The sequence below is a fragment of the Schistocerca serialis genome, chromosome 2, assembly GCF_023864345.2.
Source record: "Schistocerca serialis cubense isolate TAMUIC-IGC-003099 chromosome 2, iqSchSeri2.2, whole genome shotgun sequence".
NCBI lineage: Eukaryota > Metazoa > Arthropoda > Insecta > Orthoptera > Acrididae > Schistocerca > Schistocerca serialis.
The window spans coordinates 1,119,791,484-1,119,812,702 of record NC_064639.1 but is presented as its reverse complement, the minus strand read 5'-3'; the positions used below and the strand labels follow the sequence as shown (position 1 = coordinate 1,119,812,702).

General features: G+C 43.4%; 1 protein-coding gene across 1 annotated transcript in view; it reads right to left on the bottom strand.

Annotated features, from left to right (window-relative positions):
• Positions 1 to 21,219, bottom strand: part of LOC126456654 (reversion-inducing cysteine-rich protein with Kazal motifs) — a 350,749-nt gene that overhangs the window by 17,499 nt on the left and 312,031 nt on the right. The window contains exons 11-14 of the mRNA XM_050092398.1: positions 17,877 to 18,062; positions 13,356 to 13,557; positions 13,083 to 13,237; positions 12,847 to 12,974 (exon numbers count right to left, since the gene is read on the bottom strand). Coding sequence (XP_049948355.1) covers positions 12,847 to 12,974; positions 13,083 to 13,237; positions 13,356 to 13,557; positions 17,877 to 18,062 — 671 coding nt within the window. The remainder of the gene's footprint in view (positions 1 to 12,846; positions 12,975 to 13,082; positions 13,238 to 13,355; positions 13,558 to 17,876; positions 18,063 to 21,219) is intronic.

The following is a 21,219-nucleotide window of genomic DNA, read 5'->3' as shown; positions in this document are numbered from 1 at the left end:
ATCATATGATTTTTGAGAGCGCCATCAGTAAACCTGTGTGTTTGTTGTGTGTTACGCATATGGAACAGCAGAATTTAGAGCAACGTTATGCTATTAAGTTTTGTATCAACTGGGAAAATCGGCAAATGTGACCTTTGTAAAAAAAGAAACAGACCTATTGTGGACATTCCTTACTAAGAGAACAAGTTTTTCGCTGGCACAAATAATTTTTGGAAAGCCGAGAACGCGTTGAAGATGAACGTCGCTCGAGGAGACGTTAAAATCCGACGAAAACGTCGAACTTCTGCATGCTCTTGTGATATCAGTGTGACGTTTAACGATAAAGATGATGGTTGACTGTTAAATTTAAACCCTTTCACACGACATTAAATTTTGACTGAAAATTTGCGCTTGCGAAGGGTTTATGCCAAAATGGAACCGCACAGCTGTGCAGAAGAACAATTAAAGAAACTTGTGCGTTGATCTTCTGTAGAGCACTGCCAATGAGCACTCGTGTGGTCATACGTGATGAATCCTATAATTCTGTGTTCGGTCCTGAGACAAAGCGGCAAAGTGATGAATAGTACACTAAGACATCTTCTCAACCCAAAAAATTTCGAAGGAGCAAATCGAAGATCGAAATAAAGCTGATTTCCTCTCTTGACAGCAGGGGTATCGTGCGAAAGTAATTTGCTCCTCCATGACAAACTGACAACCACGTCTTGCTCGATTCCATGCGAAAGATGGTGCCCTACGAGCGTAATGTAATCCAAGACAGAAAGAAGTTCAGCTTTGTCGTAAGGTCATCTGTCTTCTTTATTGCACTGCAGATTTAGATTTCAACTGAGAATGCAGCTATCATCATTGCGTTATAAGTAGTCATGTAGATTGTACGTAATTATAACGAAACGTAATAAAATTTGACTCACGCATATACAGCCAAGCGGGGTAATGGTTGTACATGCCTTAGTTAGACTGGGATATGTGTTGTTACAATTACGTTCAGTCTATATGACGACACACGTTGATGGTAGCTCCACCTGTCATCAAATAGTTGTACAAAGGCGTCTTTGAAAGGCTTCAGAATAGTGTGAATCGAGTGAGAACGGACACTGCTGCTTCGTGACAACACCCCGTGTCACACGGTGACTTCCATCACGGATTTTTTTTCCTCAAAAGGCATTCCTGTTGCTACACAGCCCCCTATTCACCTGATCTGAGTCCTTGTGACTTTTTTCTTTTCCCGAAATTGAAAAATTTCATTATGGGACTCTGGAGAACATTCAAAAAATGTGACCAACATGTTAAAGATCCTACCGGATAAAGCCTTTCAGCGCTGCTGCAACGACTGGGAACAACGACTTCGGGAGTGTATGGCTGCCGAAGGGAAGTACTTTTAAGGGAAGTACTTTGGGTGGATAAAAAATCAGCCTCAATATTTTTCTCATCCACCTCGTGTCATTTCCGGCGGCGCCCATGAGCCTGTCTTATTGATTATTCTAGACTCCACAGGCAATTTTCAGTTTATGGTGGAAGGGGACTTCCAGCCTGGAGGTGACGGTTTGGACTTTACGCAGTCCTTCTAAGCGGTTTGACTGAAATTGTGCTTATGACGTTTTGTCTATAAGAAAATCCTTTCTCATAAGGTGAATCCCGATCACTTATCATAGCACAGGCTTTAACGAGTACTGTGTCAGGGATTACATGCTCGGCAATATATTCACACATCAAACCACTATGAAATATAAAGCTTCATTCTTTTGAGTCATTCCAATTAAAACAATACGTTTAAAACAGAACATAATACATATACACTCCTGGAAATGGAAAAAAGAACACATTGACACCGGTGTGTCAGACCCACCATACTTGCTCCGGACACTGCGAGAGGGCTGTACAAGCAATGATCACACGCACGGCACAGCGGACACACCAGGAACCGCGGTGTTGGCCGTCGAATGGCGCTAGCTGCGCAGCATTTTTGCACCGCCGCCGTCAGTGTCAGCCAGTTTGCCGTGGCATACGGAGCTCCATCGCAGTCTTTAACACTGGTAGCATGCCGCGACAGCGTGGACGTGAACCGTATGTGCAGTTGACGGACTTTGAGCGAGGGCGTATAGTGGGCATGCGGGAGGCCGGGTGGACGTACCGCCGAATTGCTCAACACGTGGGGCGTGAGGTCTCCACAGTACATCGATGTTGTCGCCAGTGGTCGGCGGAAGGTGCACGTGCCCGTCGACCTGGGACCGGACCGCAGCGACGCACGGATGCACGCCAAGACCGTAGGATCCTACGCAGTGCCGTAGGGGACCGCACCGCCGCTTCCCAGCAAATTAGGGACACTGTTGCTCCTGGGGTATCGGCGAGGACCATTCGCAACCGTCTCCATGAAGCTGGGCTACGGTCCCGCACACCGTTAGGCCGTCTTCCGCTCACGCCCCAACATCGTGCAGCCCGCCTCCAGTGGTGTCGCGACAGGCGTGAATGGAGGGACGAATGGAGACGTGTCGTCTTCAGCGATGAGAGACGCTTCTGCCTTGGTGCCAATGATGGTCGTATGCGTGTTTGGCGCCGTGCAGGTGAGCGCCACAATCAGGACTGCATACGACCGAGGCACGCAGGGCCAACACCCGGCATCATGGTGTGGGGAGCGATCTCCTAGACTGGCCGTACACCACTGGTGATCGTCGAGGGGACACTGAATAGTGCACGGTACATCCAAACCGTCATCGAACCCATCGTTCTACCATTCCTAGACCGGCAAGGGAACTTGCTGTTCCAACAGGACAATGCACGTCCGCATGTATCCCGTGCCACCCAACGTGCTCTAGAAGGTGTAAGTCAACTACCCTGGCCAGCAAGATCTCCGGATCTGTCCCCCATTGAGCATGTTTGGGACTGGATGAAGCGTCGTCTCACGCGGTCTGCACGTCCAGCACGAACGCTGGTCCAACTGAGGCGCCAGGTGGAAATGGCATGGCAAGCCGTTCCACAGGACTACATCCAGCATCTCTACGATCGTCTCCATGGGAGAATAGCAGCCTGCATTGCTGCTAAAGGTGGATATACACTGTACTAGTGCCGACATTGTGCATGCTCTGTTGCCTGTGTCTATGTGCCTGTGGTTCTGTCAGTGTGATCATGTGATGTATCTGACCCCAGGAATGTGTCAATAAAGTTTCCCCTTCCTGGGACAATGAATTCACGGTGTTCTTATTTCAATTTCCAGGAGTGTATTTTTAAATTTCCATTCATTAGTCTTAAAAAAGTTGTCACTTTTTATTTCATAATCATACAGAACATAAAACACTTTTAGATAATTATGTAGTTGAAACTCAATTTATCAATCTTCAAAAAGCTGTTACTTTTTGCTTCAAAAATACAGAACAGAACATGAGAATGAATTGTCTCATTTTACGGAGTTAATGGTAATTACGAAAGTTATATAAGTTTTTGACTTCACCTCTCCCTATGTTTTGAACAGCAGGTAGAATTTCATTTATGTTCCAAAATTCAAGTCAGTCCTGCATTCATCTCCTTGCATTGGGCATAATGAGAGAAAGACCTGTTGCTGTCCTGGATGAGGGTATAGGTTTTTTTATTGGTAACGCCACGTAGCACTCTGTATGAAAATCACTGGCTGTGCTGTGTGCAGTCTGTGGCTGGTTTGCATTGTTGTTGGCTATTGTAGTGTTGTTGGCTATTGTAGTGTTGTGCAGTTGGCTGTTAACAGCGCGTAGCGTTGCGCAGTTGGAGGTGAGCCGCCAGCAGTGGTGGATGTGGAGAAGTGAGATGGCGGATTTTTGAGAGCGGATGATCTGGATGTGTGTCCATCAGAAACAGTACATTTGTAAGAATGGATGTCATGAACTGCTATATATATTATGACTTTTTAACACTATTAAGGTAAATACATTGTTTGTTCTCTATCAAAGTCTTTCATTTGCTAACTATGCCCATCAGTAGTTAGTGCCTTCAGTAGTTTGAATCTTTTATTTAGCTGGCAGTAGTGGCGTTCGCCGTATAGCAGTAGTTCGAGTAACGAAGATTTTTGTGAGGTAAGTGATTTGTGAAAGGTATGGTTTAATGTTAGTCAGGGCCATTCTTTTGTAGGATTATTAAAAGTCAGATTACGTTGCGCTAAAAATATTGTGTGTCAGTTTAAACACAGTCATGTATATTTTTTCTAAGGGGACGTTTCAAGGGTTTACGGACTGTGCATTATCTTTCTCTTCAGCAGAAGTGCCTAAAACGTCCTCTCGCGATTCAGTACAGCAGTTACTATAATCATTTTCTTATTATTTCTAAAATTGCCTGTTATCTGCTGCTACCAGAGCCATCAAGCTAATGGAGAATCTACATCTACATTTACATGGATACTCTGCAAATCACATTTAAGTGCCTGGCAGAGGGTTCATCGAACCACCTTCACAATTCTCTATTATTCCAATGTCGTATAGCGCGCAGAAAGAATTAACACCTATATCTTTCCGTACGAGCTCTCATTTCCCTTATTTTATCGTGATGATCGTTCCTCCCTATTTAGGTCAGTGTCAACAAAATATTTTCGCATTCGGAAGAGAAACATGGTGATTGGAATTTCGTGAGAAGATTCCGTCGGAACGAAAAAAGCCCTTCTTTTAATGATGTCCAGCCCAATTCCTATATCATTTCTGTGACACTCTCTCCCATATTTCGCAATAGTACAAAACCTGCTGACTTTCTTTGAACGTTTTCGACGTACTCCGTTAACCCTATGTGGTAAGGATCCCACACAACGCAGCAGTATTCTAAAAGAGGACGGACAAGCGTAGTGTAGGCAGTCTCCTTAGGAGGCCTGTTACATTTTCTAAGTGTCCTGCCAATAAAACGCAGTCTTTGTTTAGCCTTCACCACAACATTTTCTATATGTTCCTTCCAATTTAAGTTGTTCGTAATTGTAATACTTATGTATTTAGTTGAATTTACGGCATTTAGATTAGACTGATCTACCGTGTAACCGAAGTTTAACGAGTTCCTTTTAGCACTCATGTAGATGACCTCACACTTTTCGTTATTATGGCCAACTGCCAGTTTTCGCTCCAGTCAGATATTTTTCTAAATCGTTTTGTAGTTTTTTTTTAATCTTTTGATGACTTTATTAGTCGATACACGACAGCGTCATCTGCAAACAACCGAAGTCGGCTGCTCAGATTGTCTCTCAAATCGTTTATATAGATAAGGAACAGCAAAAGGCTTATAACACTACCTTGGGGAACGCCAGAAATCACTTCTGTTTTACTCGATGACTTTCCGTCAGTTACCACGAACTGTGACCTCTCTGACAGGAAATCACAAATCCAGTCACATAATTGAGAATATATCCATAAGCACGCAATTTCACTACGAGCCGCTTGTGTGGTACCATGTCAAAAGCCTTCCGGAAATCCTGAAATACGGAATCGATCTGAAATCCCTTGTCAATAGCACTCAACATTTCATGTGAATAAAGAGCTAATTGTGTTTCACGGGAACGGTGTTTTCTAAACCCACATTGACTGTTTGTCAATAGGCCGTTTCCGTCGAGGTAAATTAATAAAGATTAATCATTGTTTCATCTGGTGATTTTCCTCGACTCTCCTAGAATGTTCACTTCCTTCACCACCCCGATTATGCAGCTTTTGATGGCGATACCTCCAAACAAGGCCACTTGCTGATTGTAGCAAGCGTACGTGACAAGCTAAAGTGTGTGCCAGGCCAGATCGATCCCGATAACTACTTTTCACTGGCACTGATCTGCCCTTTAAGTCAGGTAACCACACCTCACAGCTGCCTCAAAGCTTCATCATTCCATATATTTCCCTGCATTCGTTCCAAGTTTCTCAGAAGCTATACGCAATTCAGAGAGACTAGCAACCCGACAGAAATGAATGTAGAGAAGAATTTGCTTCTCAGTAGCCGCGGTGCTTAAACGATAGGGAATTCTACACTTTCGTGGACGTTTTGTATTGTACATAGTTAAAGTGTATGTGCAGATTTTGTAAATTGTAGGCAGAACGCGTCGTATAAACTTTGAATCTATTAACGAGGCTTGCTTGTGGAACGCAGACGGAAACACACGCCACGAAGAAGACCTGTACCTGAATTCAAGATCCAACGTGACAAACGGTTTGTAACATGCATAATTCGCAAAAAGGCAGAAGAAATTCTCACTCTAATAAATGTACCAATTGTACTTACATATTTATTTTTAATGTCGCGATCGGTTTCGGCCCTCAATGTGTTACACACACAGAGAAACAGAAATAGCAAATCGCGGCCTATCCCACTTTACAGAGTGGTCAGTACTCTGACCACTTTCTGTGATGCGGTGTGAAGTCCAAGCCTACCCGTGATTTCACCGTTCTTCAGTCACTTTCCATGGGGGCTCACGGGAGGAGTACGCGAACAGACCACCAGATACGCTGGTATCAGGCGCCGTGGCATAAGTATCTGTCTCCTATTAAGGTCGCTTATGGCAGTGAATTGCCCCATTTCCGGACTCCGTTGTAGGTGGATTACCTCTCGCCTCTCCTTATGGTGTTACCTGCGCCCAGATCTATCAGGCGGTTTCAGTCACACAGTGGACAGTGATCACACAGAATGTTTCTTTCCCATCATTATACAGAGTGTTAAAAAAATGTGACATATTTTCATCTTCGCTAGTGTGAAACACATCTCTTCTACTGCAAGATCTTTGCTATTACTACCGACCTGCAGAAAGGAGTGAACAAATGAGGACACATTCCTGTGTTATTGTCCATGGATACAGCATGTAGCAAACATCTGTTAGTGTTGATACTGTAAACTGTATTCACAGTTCTGGGTAAGTGCAGCGCATACATTAGTTCTAATGCAATCGGTTTGTATGATGACAGTAACTTGTTCTCGATAGAACAGTTACTGTTGAGGCTACCTTGCGGCTTTTCCCTGGAATAAATGATGAATAACTGACAACCTCAGCTGCCGACAGGTGTTGATGATATACCTCGATGTGGACAGCTGAAAATGTGTGCCCCGACCGGGACTCGAACCCGTGATCTCCTGCTTACATGGCAGACGCTCTATCCATCTGAGCCACCGAGGACACAGATGAATAGCGCGACTGCAGGGATTAATCCCTTGCACGCTCCCCGTGAGACTCTGCCATGTAAGCAGGAGATCCCGGGTTCTAGTCCCGGTCGGGGCACACATTTTCAGCTGTCCACATCGAGGTATATCATCAAAACCTGTCGGCAGCTGAGGTTGTCAGTTAGTCATCATTTACAACCGGTTTGTGTTGTGATGCATTCCTCAAATACTTTTACATTGCAGTTTTATCCCTACACTGTTCCACCCAGGAAGTAGCAGACATGATCCATGGTATATGCAGACTCCGTTGACGATATAGAAACACTTCAGGCACGCGTCATTGATGTCTACCAGTGCGTCCGTGACGGCCTGGAGATCTTCAGAGAGCGCTTGATCACCTGAGACGTCGGGAAAAAGCATGCCTTAATACTAATGGACACCATGCCGTGCACGTCGTTTCGCGTTGGCTCACATGTGCAGGACGTATATAACACCAAGCAGATTACATTAGAAGATTTGCTATTTGACAGTAACAGAATTGTGTGTTATCATTGGTTTACTCATTTGTTTAGTGCGTTCCGTAGGTCGTTCGCAATAGCAAAGAGCTTTCAGTAGAAGAGATGTGTTTCGCAGTAGCGAATATGAACAGATGCTTACAGACCTTAAGGAAAACATTTAGAGCCCGTCCTTACGGAATATTTTTGCCTTGTTTTGATCTATTCTATCATCTGTGAAGATGTGGAATACTTTTTTCAACACCCTGGCAGGCGCATTTTCCATTGTGTGTCTGGAGTCAACCCAAACAAAAATGCTCATCAGTTCTTTCAAAAAAATGGTTCAAATGGTTCTGAGCACTATAGCACTTAACATCTGTGGTCATCAGTCCCCTAGAACTTAGAACTACTTAAACCTAACTAACCTAAGGACATCACACACATCCATGCCCGAGGCAGGATTCGAACCTGCGACCGTAGCGTCATCAGTTCTTTCATCCAAAGCCCAGCACTGATAGAAAGCGTCGGTGTGTTTCCTATTACAAATAAAATTATTCTAAATGGAGTTCTTCATGCCCATTCCATGGAGTGGTCCCAAAACATTCTGGTGCTATATCAGTTTCATCAGATAACTAGGTAGTCGGGCGAGAAGATTTGACATCGGGTCACCCTATGGAAGGACTGGTGTCTCCGCATAATTATTCCAGTGTTCATCATCTTTGATGTCCGCCACCGTAGCTGAGTGGACAGCTCGCCGGTGTGCCGGAGAGCCCGGGTTCGATTTCCGGCTGGGTTGGAGATTGTTCTCCGCTCAGGAAATGGGTGTTTGTGCCGTGTTGATCATCATCATTTCATCCTCATCGACAAACAAGTCGCCGAAGTGGCGTCACCTCAAAGGACTTGCACCCGGCGATCAGGTCTACCGGCCGGGAGGCCCTCGCCAAACATTTCATCATCTTTAACACATAACTTGCTATTATTAAAGTCAAACAAGTTTTAAAAACAATGAACCAGATTTTAGAAAAATGACTTTTTAACCTGTTGCCACAGATTATGAGCCACCACCCCTTAACTATACACCAAAAGTACAGAATTTTAGAAACAGACACAGTTAGCAAAATTCACTGAGCAGTTTCTTTTTAACTAAATGACCTTTAAACAGATGCCATTAAATATGAACCCCCTGTCACTCACTAGACAGCAAAATCAGAGTTTTGAAAACAATGAACAGTCACTGATAAAGCAGCTACAGTTACCCAAAATTCACGGATCAGATTTTAGGCAAATGACTTACGAACAGCTGCCATAAATTATGAACCCAGTTTCATTCAGTACACACGCAAGGTACAGAATTTTAAAAACAATTAACAATCACTGAATAGGGAGCTACAGTTAACCAAAATTCACTGAAAAAATTTTAAGCAGATGATTTATAAATAGTTCCTACTAATAATGAATAGTGGTTGCATAAACCCCACTGGAGGAGGGAGGCGGGGTGGAAGGGATAGAGCGAGTGGTAAGGACATAGACGGAAGTGGCTTAACTTGGACAGGATGACCGCCGTCCTTACACTCCTTAAGCCTGCAAGAGACGGAACTGCCTTCAATAGAGTCGAACCGGCCAAATAACCTCCAAGTCAGTGCCTTTTCCAAAATATCATGTCCACTCACGGGGATAGCTTCACAGGGGAAGCGATAACCGACAGTGAAAACCAGGCTCTACGCCTTCTCGTGTAACATCCAGAACTCCAAACCTCTCGCACCCCAGGCCGACCCACTTCTCAAACCATACACTCACTGCCCAAAACCTTTCTGCTGCGCGGCTTTTGTCCACACCGATGACGCGACGGGCTTATCTTAAAAGTTATCCAGACGAAGTTTGTATAAGTGGGGCGAAATGGATAGAGGACCGAGTCCGCACGGCTTGTTATCGATATGCATTATCAGGTACAGTAAAACAAGAAGAATAATAAAACACGAAGAATAGCCAGTACTCTATAAGCGACTGAGCAGCGGTGCTACTTGGCGGGAGGAGTCAGTGTGGGCCAGGGCGGTGCTGTCGCTGCAGTAGATCTCCATCTACATCTCCATCTATACTCCTCAAGCCACCTTATGATGAGTTCCAGTGTTACTCTTCCCCCCCCCCCCCCCCTTTCTGTAACAGTTGGGAGTAGTTTGTAAGAAGATATATTCTTAGTATGGGCTCGAATCTCTCTAATTCTACTTTTAAGGTGTCTTCGCGAGATGTAGGTAGGGGGAACCAATATAATGGTTGACCCTTCCAGGAACGTACGCTCTCGGAACTTTAACAAGAAACCAAGTCGTCATGTACATCTCCTCTCCTGCAGAGTCTGAAACTGGAGTTAGGTGACCATCTCCAAGACTGTTTCGCGCTTTCCACACTACTGGGCATTAAAATTGCTACACCATGAAGATGATTTGCTGCAGACGCGAAATTTAACCAACAAAGAGAACATGCTGTGATATGCAAATGATTAGCTATTCACAGCATTCACACAAGGTTGGCGCCGGTGGCGACACCTACAACGTGCTGACATGAGGAAAGTTCCCAACCGACTTCTCATACATAAACAGCAGTTGACCGGCGTTGCCTGGTGAAACGTTGTTGTGTAAGGAGGAGAAATGCGTACCATCTTTGATAAAGGTCGGATTCTAGCCTATCGCCATTGCGGTTTATCGTATCGCGACATTGCTGCTAGTGTTGGTCGACATACAATGACTGTAGCAGAAATGGAATCGGTGGGTTCAGGACGGTAATACGGAACGCCGTGCTAGATCCCATCGGCCTCGTATCACTAGCAGTCGAGATAACAGGCAAATTATCCGCATGGCTGTAACGGATCGTGCAGCCAAGTCTCGATCCCTGAGTCAACAGATGGGGACGTTTGCAAGACAAGAACCATCTGCACGAACAGCTCGACGCAGTTTGCAGCAGCATGGACTCTCGGCTCGGAGAACATGGCTGCGGTTACACTTGACGCTGCATCACAGACAGGAGCGCCTGCGATGGTGTACTCAACGACGAACCTGGGTGCACGAATGGCAAAACGTCATTTTTTCGGATAAATCCAAGTTCTGTTTACAGCATCATGATGGTCGCATCCGTGTTTGGCGACATCGCGGTGAACGCACATTGGAAGCGGGTATCCGTCATCGTCATACTGGCGTATCACTGTGATGGTATGGGGTGCCACTGGTAACACATCTCGGTCACCTCTTGTTCGCATTGACGGCACAGTGGACGTTACATTTTACATGTGTTACGACCCGTGGCTCTACCCTTCATTCGATCCCTGCGAAACCCCACATTTCAGGAGGATAATACACGACCGCATGTTACAAGTCCTGTACGGGCCTTTCTGAATACAGAAAATGTTCGACTGCTGCCCTGGCCAGCACATTCTCCATATCTCTCACCAAATGAAAACGTCTAGTCAATGGTGGCCGAGCAACTGGCTCGTCACAATACGCCAGTCACTACTCTGGATGAACTGTGGTATCGTGTTGAAGCTGCATGGGCAGCTGTACCTGTACACGCCATCCAAGCTCTGTTTGACTCAATGGCAAGGCGTATCAAGGCCGTTATTACGGCCAGAGGTGGTTGTTCTGGGTATTGATTTCTCAGGATCTATGCACCCAAATTGCGTGAAAATGTAATCACATGTCAGTTCTAGTATAATATATTTGTCCAATGAATACCCGTTTGTCATGTGCATTTCTTCTTGGTGTAGCAATTTTAATGGCCAATAGGGTAAATTAACCTATCACGACCCGCGCTGCTCTTCAGAGTATCTCCTCTATCTCTATATGCCCTTTTTGATAGACTGACGAGCAACATTAGAGTTTTATGTAAGGTACCTCCTTCGTCGGTGTACAACATTTCCTGAGGATTTTTCCAGTGGATCGCAGTGTGGCATCTATCTGCCTTGTCTGCGATATTAACGTCACGTGATCGTTCCACTTTAAGGCGCTCTGTACACATATTCCTACATGCTTTTTTATGTACGTTCCACAACGTTTTTTTTTTTATGTTAAGGTCAGCTCCCAATCTATGCACCAAGCGCCTTCCCCCATTTCGCACTTGGTAACATGGTACTAACAGTATTTTGCCCCTAGTGTAAACGAAAAAGACTGACTTCCACAAAAGTTTATACATTCTTAGAGTAAAAAAATGAACCGCATAAATTTCGTGTTACCGGCTAAGAAACCTTTGTAGTTATTAATGTGCTTGTAAGTGATAGTAATAACACTAATTATGGACAAGTACCTTCTTTATTAAGTTAAACATGCTATTCGCAGTAATTAGCCTCGTGTTCTAATACCCGATTTAAGTTTTTAAGGGGGGTAGGACGTCAAACGGGCCTTCTTGGAGCAGGAGAGACACCACAGGACGTTTTAATTTCCACTATCTATACTTTTACGAATCAGTTCATAAAACTTTGTCAGCATGACCAGGAAGGATTCAGGATTCAAAATCATAGCAGTGGAATCTCAAAAACATAACAAAATATTTGTTTTAGATGTGAAAGTTCATTATTTTTTCACTCCTATCGGCTGCGTTTGTTGCTATAGGTACACGTTTCTTCATAAGTAAGAGAGAGTCTTCGATGAATTTTGCACAGCATACAAAACTCAAATTTTATAGTTAATTATCTCAATTTGTAACACAGTTATTAATAGATTTGGAAAATTCTAGAGTTTCATACACCTGTAAGTATGGTTTGTATGCTGTGCAAAGTTCATCGAATAATCTTCCTTACTTATGAAGAAAAGTGTAGCTATAGCAACCAATGCAGCCAATGGTAAGTGAAGAAAAGGTGAAATACAAATGTCAAAAAAAATAAATTATTTTCGTATATTTTTGAACTTCCACCACTATAAGTGTAAATACTGAATCCTTTCTGGTCATTCTGACAAAGTTTTATGAATTTATTCGTAAAAGTATAGACAGTGGAAATTAAAATGTCCTGTGGTGTCTCTCCTGCTCCAAGTCGTCCCGTTTGACGTCCTACCCCCCTTAAGTCAATTTTGTTTCCTATGGTGTTAGCATGATTTTAATGTGTATAGCCTGTCTTAAAAGAAAAAGATTAAGCAAAATCCCTTTTTCCTATTATGTACGTAAAGCAAACTGATTATCTGGGGGAAATGTAGTCGTTCGTACCATATTTAATTCCAAATACGTTTTCTCGTTATCTGCTCTACAGTAGAAAATAAGAATGTGTAGATTCTTGGTATAAATCGTTTGCAAGGCGGTTTATACTTACTCGACAAGGACCACTGTACGCAAATCTTCTCCAGGAACGTACGAGGGCGCACATGTTGTGGTGTTCCTGGCCCTCTGTGTCACACACAGGGTCGTAAGGCAAATTCGTGCATTGTTCTGTTGTTTCAACTGTCAAATGAATAAATAAACATGTATCATATTGTTTCGATGATATTTCAAGTTTATTCCAATACTCTAACAATTGGAGTCGGAATTACGAGTATGTATGAGCCTTACCACACTTGTACTGCCTGCATGACTTGTGCATCATGGACAGACACACCTTCCTGTCTGGAATGCACTGCTGCCCCCTGGAACACGTGTGGCTGGCACACGGATCCTTAGCAGAGCACGGACCGAATTCAAACTCTGCGTCAGTCAGACCAGCACACCTGGTATACAAAAGAAAGCACAGGTCACTTGCGGAACGCCGATAAACGAGTTCCCTTGCATAAGAAATGCCATAAACCTTAACATACAAAAGCAGTGCCAAGCTGAACGTCTCCTTACTTTGCAAGACAGGCACTCGGATACGTGTTCCCGTTGCGGGCGCAAACAGGTACATAGTGCGGAGGGCAGTTACAGGGAAGACTCGTGTAGGCGGGGTCAGGGTCTCCCAGCGCCGATATCTCACACTGCTTCTTGCTGCACGTTATTTCCCCGGCGAAGCAACTGCACGTGTTACACTCAATCTGGAACTGCGTGTTGTGTTCTGTAAACAGATTTCGGATAAGAACAGATGAAAGGAATACCTGCTCACTGACTTACGTGAACTACAGCAATATTTGAATATAGCGGCATTACTGACAGGGGAAGTGTGCAGTTATATATGGCTGCCCACTGCGGATCGGATATTGGTACCCTCCCGTAGCGCGAATGCGATTGCTGAAGGCAGCAATTACAATTATAAAATAGTGAGTATAGAAGATGAAGCAATGAAATGAAATTTGGCCGTAGCCGGGACTTAAAACCGGGTCTTCTGCTTGCTAGGAAAATGTGCTAAGCTCTACATCCACATCTACGTGATTACTCTGTTATTCACAATAAAGTGCCTGGCAGAGGGTTCAATGAACGACCTTCAAGCTGTCTCTCTACCGTTCCACTCTCGAACGGCTCACGGGTAAAACGAACACTTAATTTTTTCTGTGCGAGCCCTGATTTGTCTTATTTTATCGTGAAGATCATTTCTCGCTATGTAAGTGGGTGCCAACAGAATGTTTTCGCAACCGGAGGAGAAAATTGGTGATTGAAATTTCATGAGAAGATCCCGCCGCAGCGAAAAACTCCTTTGTTTTAGTGATTGCCACTCCAATTCACGTATCATGTCTGTGGCACTATCTCCCCTATTTCGCGATAGCACAGAACGAGCAGCCCTTCTTTGAACTTTTTCGATATCATCCGTCAGTTCCACCTGATGCGGGTCCCACACCGCACAGCTATAGTCCAGAGTATGGCGGACAAGCGTGGTGTAAGCAGTCTCTTTAGTAGAACTGTTGCACCTTCTAAGTGTTCTGCCAATGAATCGCACTCTTTGGTTTGCTCTACACACAACATTATCTATGTGATCGTTCCAATTTAGGTTATTTGTAACTGTAATCCCTAAGTATTTAGTTGAATGTACAGCCTTCAGATTTGTGTGACTTATCGCGTAATCGAAATTTAGCGGATTTCTTTTAGTACTCATGTGAATAACTTCACACTTTTCTTTATTCAGAGTCAATTGCCACTTTTCGCACCATACATATATCTTATTTAAATCAGTGCGCAATTCGTTTCGGTCTTCTGAAGACTTTACAAGACAGTAAATGACAGCATCATCTGCAAACAATCTAATAAGGCTACGCAGATTGACTCCTATGTCGTTAATATAGATCAGGAACACTTCCTTGAGGAACGCCGGATATTACTTCTGTTTTACTCGATGACTTTCCGTCTATTACTACGAACGGTGACCTTTCTGACAGGAAATCACGAATCCAGTCGCACAACTGAGGCGATACTCCGTAGGCACGCAGTTTGATTAGAAGACGCTTGTGAAGAACGGTGTCGAAATCCTTCTGGAAATCTAAAAATATGGAATCAATTTGACATCCCCTTTCGATAGCACTTATTACTCCATGAGTATAAAGAGCTACTTGTGTTTCACAAGAACGATGTTTTTTGAATCCGGCTGTCTACGTGTCAAGAAATCGTTTTCTTCGAGGTAATTCAAAATGTTCGAACACAGTGTATGTTCCAAAAGCCTACTGCAAATCGACGTTAATGATATGCGCCTGTAACTCAGCGTATTACTCCTATTTCCCTTTTTGGGTATTGGTGTGACTTGAGCAATTTTCTTGTCTTTAGGTACGGAACTTTCTGTGAACAAGCGGTTGTATATGCTAAATATGGAGCTGTTGTATCAGCATACTCCTCTGAAAGGAACCTGACTGGAATACAATCTCGACCGAAGGTCTTGCCTTTATTAAGTGATTCATGCTACTTTGCTACACCTAGGATATCTACTTGTATGTTGCTCATCTTGGCAGTTGTTCTTGATTGGAATTCGGGAATATTTACTTCGTCTTCTTTGGCGAAGGAGTTTCGGAAAACAGAGTTTAATAACTCTGCTTTAGTGGCACTGTCATCAGTGACTTCGCCGTTGTTATCGCGCAGTGAAGTTGTTTATTGCGTCTTGCCACAGGTGTGCTTTATGTATGTCCAGAATGTCTTCGGGTTTTCTGCCACATCCCGAGACAGAGTTTCGTTGTGGAAATTATTAAAAGCATCCCGCATTGAAGTATGCGCTATATTTCGAACTTCTGCAAAACTTTGCCAATCTTGTGGATTTTTGCGTTCTTTTAAATTTGGCATGCATTTGACGTTGCTTCTGCAACAGCGATCTGACGAGTTTTGTGGACCATGGGGTATCAGTAACATCACTTATTAATCTATGTGGTATATATCTCTCAATGGCCGTCGATACTATGTCTTTGGAATCTTTCCACCTTTTATACGATTACGTGATCAGATCGGAAGAATTAGAGACTCTCTCTTAAAAAGGCGTTAAGAGGATTTTTATCAGCTTTTTTAAATGTACTTTGCGTTTCTTTTTGATGGTTGTAGGTGTTACGGTATTCAGCCTAGCAGCAATTGCCTTGTGGTCGCCAGTTCCTGTATTCGTCATGATACTTCCTATTTGTCCAAGATTATTTGTTACTAAGAGCTCAAGTATGCTTTCGCAACCATCATAGCATTGTGGCTTCCACAAAACTTCAGTTCACACCTTCAGACCATTTTCCCCTTCTTTAAATCACAGTATGGTCGAGGCTCTCCGACACTTGAATATCACCCCCGTTTTGGGAAGTCTTGCCTGTAATGGGCTGAAGGTGTGGATTGAAGTCTGTGTTAGGGATGGCGATGGACTACACTCTTCCACGTACCATCGGAAGCCACCACATTGCGATGGTGTAGTGGTTAGTACGTCTATCTAGTAAAGAGAAGACCCAAGTTTAGGTCCAGGCTATGGCATATAATTTAATTTATTGCTTCAACTTCTGTCCTTATCGAAGGTAAAGTTGAGCCTCTTACGTCTCCAGGAAAACCCAATTCTGTCATATAAAAGTAGTGAATGTTAGGACGTGGTAGCGACCAGATGTGTTAACGGCTCGTGCTTCATGTACAGTAACATCGCTCCCAAACCATAAAACATGGTAATGGGCACCATGCGGTAAAACAGGATATGTATTCTCCGTCTGGAATAAGCGCGTGAACTGTCACGTAAATATCGAGTATGTGTGTTGTATCGTGAGGATTAACAATCACCATGCTGGAATGGTTTCTAGGCCATAAGCAAGTACGGACTACATACCACAGTGTGAAATTTCTGTGTCTCGAAAGTGTGGGGTAAATGAGATGTTTCACGAGTGGGTGAGGATTCGTTTCATTTTATTCTTTGACACTGTCAATGGAGAGATACACGATATGTCAATTTAAACCAAGTCCAAATAAAAATCCCACATCAGGATCGCAAAATTTCTTTACTGATTAATGGTTTCCGCTCACTGACGAGCCATCTTCAGATCTATCTAAAATTTTGTTAAGCGTGTGAAAATCATTACAAATCGTCGTAAATGTCGGCCGGAGTGGCCGAGCGGTTCTAGGCGCTTCAGTCTGGAACCGCGCGACCGCTACGGTCGCAGGTTCGAATCCTGCCTCGGACTTGGATGTGTGTGATGTCCTTAGGTTAGTTAGGTTTAAGTAGTTCTAAGTTCTAGGGGACTGATGACCTCAGCTGTTATGTCCCATAGTGCTCAGAGGCATTTGAACTTAACATCTGAGGTCATCAGTCCCCTAGACTTAGAACTACTTAAACATAACTTAACCTAAGGACATCATACATTTCCATGCCCGAGGCAGGATTCGAACCTGAGACCGTAGCAGCAGCGCGGTTCCGGACTGAAGCGCTCAGAACCGCTCGGCCACATCGGCCGGCAAAACTGTTCAATTCAGGATGAAACATACGTATTAAATCCAAACCTGTAATAACAAGAATTAGCGTTGCAGTATGTGTGGCTGCAGACCGTGAACAGTGCAGCCCACAGTTATGTATGTTGTTGCTTGTCTCAATAGACGTGCAGCAGATGAAGTACGTCAGTATTAAACACAGTGTGTATTGGTGAAGGTATTTCTGCCGGGGTGCTTACACTAGTAAGTTGCAGTGATATTATAATTCTCATTATTGACACCATGTCGTAGGAAAGCGTCATCTCTGTTGTTATAATTAATAAATAAACGCGGTTTGGATCACTCCTGTTACTACCGACTAGAGGTTTCAAGTCACCCTCAGGTCTGGTGCTACGAAGTGCAGATTGTCAAGTGAAATTGAGGTGACGAAATGCATTTTCCGGTGCCACACTGGAAGATGAGCTACAGTGCAGGCTGAACCTGGTAGCTGTTGGTAAAAGAAGTCACCCACACGGTGTGTGTTTATTTATGCTATTATAACGTGAGAAGTAATTTCGAACTACGGAATGCAGTGAAGTGACTCACCAATCTTCCTGTTCCCGAGCCAGCAGGACTCCATTTCTGTGCAGGGTAGGGGCCTGCAGCTCTCCAGAGATCCCCGCGAAGAGCACCGACAGATTTTCAAGCACCCTTTCCGTTCGTGAACGACTGGAATGCGGACGAAAGTACCCTCCGGCACAAGGTACTGAGACACCTCACCCAGCTTGCAGCCTGTTGAAAGAACAGAGGTATTAAATTGGCTATGCCCTTGGCAGAATATGGAAGATGGATAAAACTTTGATATTTGACGGCAAATTTAGGTACTGAAAGTGTGCTCAGTTACAATGAGAGAAATTCGAAGACACATGCTAAGAAAGTCTGAAAAACCTTTCGCAAAGTTAGAACAATTAAATAGTTAGAAGCGTTGTTTTTGAGTTAGACCGAACACTACGAACTTTTTTGAGGGATTTTCGACTCTTTTACATAGTGCCTCACTAGTAGAAAGTGGCGTCTTTTGGTGTCACAGTCATCAAGCTCCTAGCATGAGCTATGCGCAAGACCTTCGCAGATGGTGAATGCCTCTGCTAATGACTCTCTGTTGCCAAACGTAATTCCCAAACTACCCTTCTGCCTTTTAAACGGTTTGTCAGTTTTTTCCTGGGTAACGTCTCCGCTAGAACCGTTGCTAGGTTTTTGCCGCCCTAGCGGAGAACTGACAAATGACGCCCGTCATTGTTGCTACCGTTGGTGTCCCCAAAAAAAAAACCCTCCCCCTCCACCACTACCAATATCCAACAGCACAACAATTCAAGCATCCCATTTTACTTTTAATCATTATGCTAAGACGACCAGGTGTCTTCATTTTCTGCGAGTAGTACTGTTTTCATGCTTTGCCCTCATTTACTTTAAATCTCATTCAGATTAACAAATGTCTTCAGTTTTTTTTATTTTTTCTCCTCAGTTTTTGAAATTTCCCAGAATAACTGAAACAGGAAGAATGTGCCGAGTATTCTAAACTTGTTCAAAAATGGTCCAATGGCTCTGAGCACTATGGGACTTAACTTCTAAGGTCATCAGTACCGTAGAACTTAGAACTAATTAAACCTAACTAACCTAAGGATATCACACACATCCATGCCCGAGGCAGGATTCGAACCTGCGACCGTAGCGGTCGCGTGGTTCCAGACTGAAGCGCCTAGAACCGCGCGCCCACAATGGCCGGCTTTAATCTGGTACTCAACTGACTATACAAGTGGAACCAAATTTGGCACCAGTTTTATTTTATTACAATAAAATGGACTAATAAGGACGTAAAACTATTTCCTAATACGAACGAATTTTTCCTTGACTTTAGAAATTATGCTATACTGAAGAAGACATGCTAAAGTATCAAACGACGTCATTTGTATAATCGTCGTGTTACTTCGTTTCTGTTTTAATTGAAATACTCTTAGAATCTTTTTCAGTATCGACTTCCTTGCAATTAAATAAATAAATGGCGCCTTGCTTGCATTTTCTGTTGCGAAGTGTACAATTTTTGTGAGCCGGCCCAGTGGCGCAGTGGTCTAAGCGACTGGTTTCTGGACATTCGTCCGAGATGGGACCTGGTTCGAATCTTAGAGTGGCATCGACGTCGTGTTTGAGTAAAACCACTCTCTCTTTCTTTTCCCGCAGTCAGTCGCCCTGAATTAGGGGCGGGTGACGGTTTTAGCCGATTGAGTTGCTCACGGTCGTTAATCCACCATTTTCAAAAAAAAAATTTCTGTTAAGTACATTTCTTTATTAAACTGTTTCTTCAAGTGTGGTTACTAGACTTCGAGTATTATTTTTACTACAGTAAATTTTTGGCTTTAGATTTTTTCCTTCTACAGAGTTACAATTAAATTTATGTGCTACAAGTAACATTTAAAATTCATCAGAAGTAAAACTCTGATGATAGTATTTTATTCTTATTCTATACTTATTTCACATGGAAAGTATCTCTCAGATTCATCATATGTTTACTGCACAATCATGGTACAGTTCATAAATTCTTTGTTAATCTTCGACAAGTCAGCGCACTGGCACGCTCCACGTTCGACAGAGATGAATCAAGGTCATGTTTGTTTACGTTTTGTACTCAGTAGCGGCTGCTTTAGTTTTGAGTTACATAGCGGCAATGTGTTTACTTTCGTCAAAGTAAGTAGAGACCCTGTTCGGTAAGCTTTTGAAAACAATTGTGTATTTTGATTCTTCCTTTGTATCATTTTTTTCTCATTATTTTTTCATTGTTTTCTCCGTCCGATTTTTAATATTTTCCGCCTCTGCCTATCCAAAATTCGGTCACATCAGGGGGTCGCCTTGTTTGAGAAACTGCCCTGATTTCCGCTCCAGCGGCAAGCCACATCTGTGCCCCGTTCTTACACTAGTCGCCTCACAAACAGGCAGTTTAAAGACCTTCCGAGCATTAGCGATGGCCTTTACCTGTTGGTAGGCCCATTCATTGTGGCAGTACACCTCACGTCGCGTGACGATGGCTTCACATACGTATTCAGAAACGCTCCTAGCAAACGCTATGATATGAGTATGTATTTTGTTAATAAATCGGATGCATGATTTTGTTTTAATGTGACTTAGGTGCAATAGATTACTATAGGAATAAAAGAGTGGGTCACGACGTCCCGTTCCGACGGTAAGCGACGGTCAGCTCGTCGTTAATACTTTAACGTATTCCCTGAATACTTTGGAAATTTACGCAAGGCATTTCGGTTATCAGAATGAAACTTTCTCCCTCTACTGAAGTGTGCGCTGCAGCAGAGTGTGTACTGTTTTTGTATTCAATGACAGATAAAAACTGGTTACGCAATCTGAACTCGAACACGAAACCTTCCCTTTTGCGTGTAGTGCTCCCACAAGGCAGCTACCGCACAAAGTATGTAACATGACTTCCATGAATTTCGGAGGGTAGGAGAGAGATAATGGCAGAAATGAAGCTGTGAGGGCGGATTGTGAGAGCTAACTGGATAGCCTGGTAGGTAAAAGCATTGGTCAACACAGGCACGGTACCGAGTTCGAACCCGGGAATGACGTACAGCTTTAACCAGCCAGGATGTATCTCTTCTTTATATTCTCCTGTTTCTCAAACTCATAATTCCTCCCTCTAAGGGATTCGAATCGCCTACTTCAGGATGACACCTGTACTCTGTTGGCCGTTAAATTTACAGCAACACTATTAGATCGCATGCTGCAAACATCAAACTAAAATTAGGTGCGCAACATGTTTGGGTAAGAATCAGCTTATTTTCCCCCTCTTTTAATTCATTTCTTCAGCTTCTATCATTATCGTAGATAAAACTGAGACTCAAATGCCTCAAGGAAAATTTAATTATATAGTTAATTTTAGTTCATT